At 39.0% G+C, this 6,758-nt stretch overlaps 1 protein-coding gene across 2 annotated transcripts in view; it reads right to left on the reverse strand.

Moving 5' to 3' along the window:
• Positions 1-4,052: 4,052 nt before the first annotated feature.
• The window catches only part of pianp (PILR alpha associated neural protein), a 7,531-nt gene continuing 4,825 nt past the window's right edge, over positions 4,053-6,758 (reverse strand). For both annotated transcript variants that reach the window (XM_053493765.1, XM_053493764.1), the window contains one exon: positions 4,053-5,792. In XM_053493765.1, the coding sequence (XP_053349740.1) occupies positions 5,719-5,792 (74 nt within the window). In that variant the 3' untranslated portion in view covers positions 4,053-5,718. The remainder of the gene's footprint in view (positions 5,793-6,758) is intronic.

Genomic DNA, 6,758 nt, shown 5'->3' on the forward strand with positions numbered 1-6,758 from the left:
CAATCCTATTCTGTTTCTCTCTCGCTTTTTGTCTCTCTCTCTTTTTCTTTCTCTCTCTCTATAAATAGTGGTGTTAATTTTAGGCAGCGAGATAAAACGTCAGTGGTTCACAGCCACTCAGAACAGATGGGAGCTGTGAACTCTTCCAGCTGCCTACCTGTGTGTACGTGTATATGGACACACGGAGAGAGATTATGATATTTAATGTTTGTGTGTATGAGGGTGATAAACCGTAGGCGAGGTCGGTTTCAAACCATGCGCAACGCATTACCACTTCTTCCTGATTTCTCTTCGCGATCGATACCCGAAATCCATACTCGAACAAACTTTTAAAACACCATAAATGGATTTTTATTGAACTTTTTTTTTTTTTAACAGACAACCACACACAGTACTTTTAAGGCAGCGCTACGTCATATAAAACTACGTCACAAAAATTTTTATAAATAAAATCACAGCTTAGAAGGAATGTGGATTTTGTGAACTTTGAGCTCGCGAGATAAAATGTTTCTTACCCAAAGTGCTTTAAACTGCTGATACTTAAAACACATTTGTAACACATATTGAACTTGTCCCAGATGAGATATAACACAACGATAATAAATTGTCTATATGCAAGGCAAAGACCAGAACAGCTGTTCATCACAAAAAAAAAGATTTTGCCCTTTCATTCAGTTCTGTACAAGGTTTCACTTCACTACAGAACCTGTAAGAAGATGCATTCTGCAGTCTCCAGTGTTTCTGATATCTGTCCTCTTTGTTTACTTTTTTTTATCATCTCGCGTTTATCTGATATTACTTATCATCAGCTGATTGCTAAATTAGGTTGAGTTAGAGCAGGAAGTGGATGAATTTATTCTGGGGAGTTGAATTACAAAGCTCTCCTTCGTAAATGATGTTTTAGCAGTTTGCTAATGCAAAGATGAGAAAAGCAGACCTGCCAACCATTTTGTGTAGGAGCTCTGCGTTGTACCGGCAAGATATCACTCCAATGTGCGCCGCGTCCTCGACAATATCGATGGCAGAAGAGCTAATTTACATACATAGCTGAAATGACAAGACATTTTAAAAACTTGGAAACCATGTCCTTCCCTGTCCTCCAATCTCATCCTATGAAATATATGGTTTTACACCGATCAGCCATAACACTAAAATCACCTGCCTCATATTGTACAGGTCTCCTTGTCTCACCAAAACAGCTTAGACATGAACTCAACAAGACCTCTGTGGTATCTGGCACAAAGTTTTCAGTAACAGATCTTTTATGTCCTGGACCGGACGTGTCAGTCCAGCACGTCCCAAAGACGCTCGATCTGATTGAGATCTACTGTAAGAACATTAGGTCAGAACTCTGTCATGTTCCTCAAACCGTTCCAGAACAATTTTTATCAAGTGTGTCAGGGTGCACTATCCTGCTGATAGAGGCCACTGCTATCAGGGAATAGCCTTTCCATTAAGGGTTGTACTTGGGTCAGTTAAGGTTGGTGGTACATGTTAAAATAACATTTACGCGAATGGTAAGACGCATCTCTTCCTCACTTAAGAGACATACAGGGACATGGCCATCCACATGATATAAAAGAAAACATGATTCGTCAGACGACTTCTATTGCTCTATGGTCCAGTTCTGATGCTCTCGTGCCTACTGTAGGTGGTTTCAGTCAGCAGTTGCCATTTTTAACAGTAGCTCTTCTGTCGCATTGGTCCCACTCGCCTTGCTCCCATGCACTTGGGCGCTTGTCTCTTGTTTATAGGTTGTCCCTCCTTGAAGACTGACTGCTTGCTGCCTAATTTATATACTGTAAGTGATACGTGGAAGGGCCAGGTTCGATTTCCACGCAGTTCCCAAGCCCCTATGATATAGGAGGGTTGTGTCAGGAAGGGCATCTGGCGTAAAACCTGTGCCAACTTGTTGTGTGGATCAGATGGTCCGCTCTGGCGACCCCTTGACGGGAGCAGCCGGAAGATCAACAACAACATTCACCTGTCAGTGGTTTTAATGCTATGGTTGATTAGTGATGTTCAGCTCGTCTAATGTTAGGCAAGTATAAATTGAACAACAGATAGCTACATTGATAACACTGATCTGACAGACAGAACTGGTATCAGGCTGATTCTAGAAAAAACCTACATTTTGGATCAGATATCAGAACAAAAAGTTTATCAAATATTGTCTCATTGAGTTTCTAAAAATATATTGTTGGAATTGAAAATGTTTCGACACAGTGGAGTCCAAAAGGCTGAAAGCACTTATTGAAACTGCTTCTGTTTTTCTTCTTCAATACATTTTCAACATTACAAACTCTACCTGACAACTTTCTTGTGTAAAAAGAAAAATATTTACATGAATTTCAGAGTTTCCTAGGATTTGGAACGCCTCTTTTTGGATTAACGACAATGTGTACTCGAGCCGGCACGGACTCTAGAAGTTTGCGTAAAATTATATGATTCGTTTTAGAATAAATCCACCAGTGTGTCGTCTGATCACATGCTTCAATAGGTGAGATTAGACATGAGAAAAATTGTAACTTTTGTACCAAGTGGTCAACATACTCAAACCAACATTTAAGTAGAAACCTAAAAATAAAGCAGAATTCCCAGTGTTAAATATTTAAGAGATTTAAAGTTCACTTTCTTCGTTTAAAATATTTCAAAATAGTAAAAGCTTCTACTAATTTCCCATTTTAAATGGGGGAAAAACTATTTAATGTCACAGATTTTTGGACTGATTATGTAACAAGACTTTATAAATTTCTCTTCTTCTTTGGATGATTTTATTAGTTTTATACTAATATACAGTACTGTGCAAAAGTCTTGAGCCCCCCCGCCCCCCCTTATTTCTTTATCTTTTGCTGCCAAATTGCCAGACTTTCTTGTATTTGGAATGATGTGTTGAGGAATAGTTCTCCAGGCTTTTTTGGCTCATATTTTTGGCAAGTGTTTGGCCCCCATTTTCAGTACAGTGCTTGGACCTGAGCAGTTTCAGAGGAATGAATTTTATTTTTTAAATCTTTCAGGCATTAAAGAAAAACCCAAGGCATGAACAAGTACAAGTGAGAAACGTTTGGGTGATCAGGCCGGTGATTAGTATGTTGGTGATATTATAAAATAATAATTAAAAAAATGAATAATAATAATAAAAATTTTATTTTTTCACATATAAAATTGGACATTTAAAAATAGGTTTTTAGAATTTTCAACAAAGAAAGTAAGCATGCAGTTTCATGAATATTTAATTTTTAGAATTCTCCATTATTTTTAGGTTTCTCATTGATTGCAAATTTTACATATTAAAAAAACAAAGCCTTTTTTTATATGCACTGTAAGTGATACATTTTTTAAAATCACTTACTGTGTGTATATATAGTATGGTGCAAAAGTCTGTACTGTACAGATAAATGCTATAGAGCAGGAATGTTACAAAAAAAAGTAATTAATGAAACAGTCAGTATTTTCTGTGATGACATTTTCAATTTAATTACATTTTATTTATATAATGCTTTTATCAATAATCATTGTCGCAAAGTAGCTTAACAGAATCAAAAAGAAAATTAGAGAAATTCGTATAAAACAATTTATGCTTTAAGGATGCTTTAGTCTCAGGTACAATTTGAGCGGTTTTCTAAGGAAATCAGCTCTAAGTTTGACTGAGCATCCTGCAAAACCAGCCACAGTTCTTCTTTTTTTGTCTAAAAAGTGGTCACTTTTATAATATGCTGCCTCCTTTTCTGGCAAAAAAAGTCTTTAACTTTTAATTTCTTTTAGGAATACTGATGAACAAAAAAGTCATAAACAAAGTTTGTAGTAAAAAAAAAAACAGTGACTAAGACTTCCGCACAGTACTGTATATAAGTGAATAAAACCATTTGAAGCCTTTTTTTTATTATTATTTACAGAGAACAATGTCAGATGCTATTAGTTTCAAAGGCAGATTCTCAGGACTTTTCTGTATAAGTACTGAAAAAGAAAAAATGCCATCTCTTGTTAACTTAACTTACTGGGATCGGCTATAAAGGATGAAAATTCTAACCACACACACAACAAAAAAAAAATTCAAAGAAGATTCAGCTGTACTGTAACTCTCTACAAATAATGCTACTAGTAGTAATCCAGATATTAAAAAGGCTGTTTGCTCTGCGCTCCTGCATCAGCCTGTGCTCAGACTTGTTTAAACAGTTCGAGCAGCAGATTAAGAGGGAAAATGTCAGCCATGTGGAACCATTTCACGGTTTCTATTAGTGACAAAAGGCAAGTGATTTGTGAAAGAGTTACATAGAAGACGTACTTACGTTTTTTTCTTCTTTTTTTTTTATACTGATGTTGGCAGGTCTGGGAATAGATTTCGTCTCGTAACCATTGTCTTCTGCAACACTTTCAGCCCTTTGACACCCTTCATCTCTGTTGCTGCAGCAAATATTTGAGGTCTTTTGAGTTGTCGGTATGATAATGCCTGACTTAGCTGCCCAAATGATCTCTTATTGAGCTGCGTGAATATTCAACGTTGGTCATTTGTCTTGCAGTCGGAAAGGTCTCACCCAAAAAAAAAACAAAAAAAACATAATTTCCTTGTCTTGTTCATTGTGACGAGAGATAAAGGATAGAGTCGGGTGATAGCTGGTGTTGTAATGGCTGTGGCTGAGTGTGTGTCTGTATATAACGGCATGCAATTACGCATTCATGCTGATCAATTCGATTTGTGTCACAGACGTCCACAGTTACACCTCTACGTCGTGGCATTTCGGGCACACTGTGTGGATCGGCATTTAAATCACGACATTTCCAAAGTCGATCCATGGCTTTTAAAAATCCGAATCCCTTCCTAAGAGCAGCTCTATATAGATAAGATTTGTAAACCTTCACACACTTCAACTTCGCACAAGTTCTGTCCTGAATCTCAACACTCCATCCTAAGACTCCATTCTGTTTCTCTCAGGACGACACTGTTGTCTGCCATTGTATATAATCATCATAATAATCATACATTCACCAAATGTGCATCTACAATTCTGTAAACATTAATGAGGGACACATCATACGTGTGTCTTGTGTCGATGCGTTTCTAGCGTGAGCCGGATGGATGGGCTTTATGATTGTAAACATCGGCGCGTCGCTGTTGCCAAGGGTCAGAGCTATATAAAACAGAACAGTCAAAATACAGAGCCATGGGAAATAGGCTACATTTAACACACTTGGCTTGAAAAAAATAAATAAATAAAATTGCAGTCATTCTTCGAACCTTAATAAATGCTACACAGGGCGTCAGAAAATACAACGACAGTTATTGTGCGAGAGAAAGAGAGAGAGAGAGAGCGATCACCGAACAGGACTAGAGTAATAAACCAGATCGTAAACCAATAACAAAGACGACGTTACAGCTCGGCAAGCAGGTAGTATTCATTAAGCTCTCAGGAATGGCTGCAATAAGTACAGAAATGGAACGCTATACAGTATAAACGGGAAAAAAAAGAAACGTCCCCATATCCAAAGAAAGAAAAAAAAAAAATCAACAACCTCCAGCTTGAAAGAATGCACGGCCTCCGTTCTACGTCTGTACATCACATCCGTACCCTCACACACACAGCCCCAATCCTCCGAGCCTTATCCATCCACGCACATTCTCTTTCATGTATCCGTCTTCAAGCAGCTTCACATGTTCTGTGCTTGTTCTCATATTTACCCATTTTTTTCATTTATATATATATATATATATTTTTTTTTTCACATTCCATGCCCAGAGGATGTGATTAGCAAGCCTGGTACAGTCAGCTCTTCAAAGATTGACCACGGGAAGTCTGCAAAAGGGGAAAGAGAGAGAGAGAGAGAGAGAAGGAGAGAAGTGACAGAGTTTATCTTGTGTGAAATTAAGTTTGAAATCCCCTGGCTGGAGAAAGAGTGGAGATTTCACAGGTTGTTTTCTCTCTTCAATTCACTCCCCCTCTCCTCCCCTCCCTTCTCTCTCTCTCTCTCTCTCTCGCTCAGTGGACAGTTGATATGATGATTAGCGATATAATCCTGGCCAAAAAGTGGAAATGATCCATTACGCACATTTTCTGTTTTGACTCGCTACCGGTTTCTCACGCCAATCAGCACCGGCTTGATTTGTATTACTTGTAGGTCAGTGATTAAGACATTGGACTTGCTAATCGGAAGGTCCCAGGTTCAAACCCCACCACCATGATCATGGTACCACTGTTGGTACCACTTGAGCAAGGCACTTAACCCTTTACTGCTCAGATGTACACTATACTGCCAAAAGTATTCACTCACCCATTCAAATCATTAAAGTTCCAATCACATCCAGGGTTACATTCAAGCACGTAGGCATGCGGACCGCTTCTACAAACATCTGTCAAAGACCGGGTCGCTCTCAGGAGTGTGGTACCGTAATAGGATGCCACCTGTCCAATAAGTCCGGTTTGGGGACGGCGCGTTCCTGTTCCTGCACCAGTGCACAAGGCAAGCTCCATAAAGACATGGATGAGCGAGTTTGGTGTGGAAGAACCTGACTGTCCTGCACCTTGAACCGACAGGACACCTTTGGGATGAATTAGAACGAGGACTGCAAAGACTTGTCCAACCTCAGCGTCTGACCTCACAAGTGCCCGTCAAAAGTTCCCGTTAACACACTCCTAAAGCTTGTGGAAAGCCTTCCCAGAAGAGTTGAAGCTGTTATTGCTGCAAAGGGGGCGGGGCCAAGATCAAACTGGATTAAGAATACTCGTACGTTCGTATGCATGTTAAGGCGGGCGAGCGAATAC

Source organism: Clarias gariepinus, chromosome 4 (assembly GCF_024256425.1).
Source record: "Clarias gariepinus isolate MV-2021 ecotype Netherlands chromosome 4, CGAR_prim_01v2, whole genome shotgun sequence".
NCBI lineage: Eukaryota > Metazoa > Chordata > Actinopteri > Siluriformes > Clariidae > Clarias > Clarias gariepinus.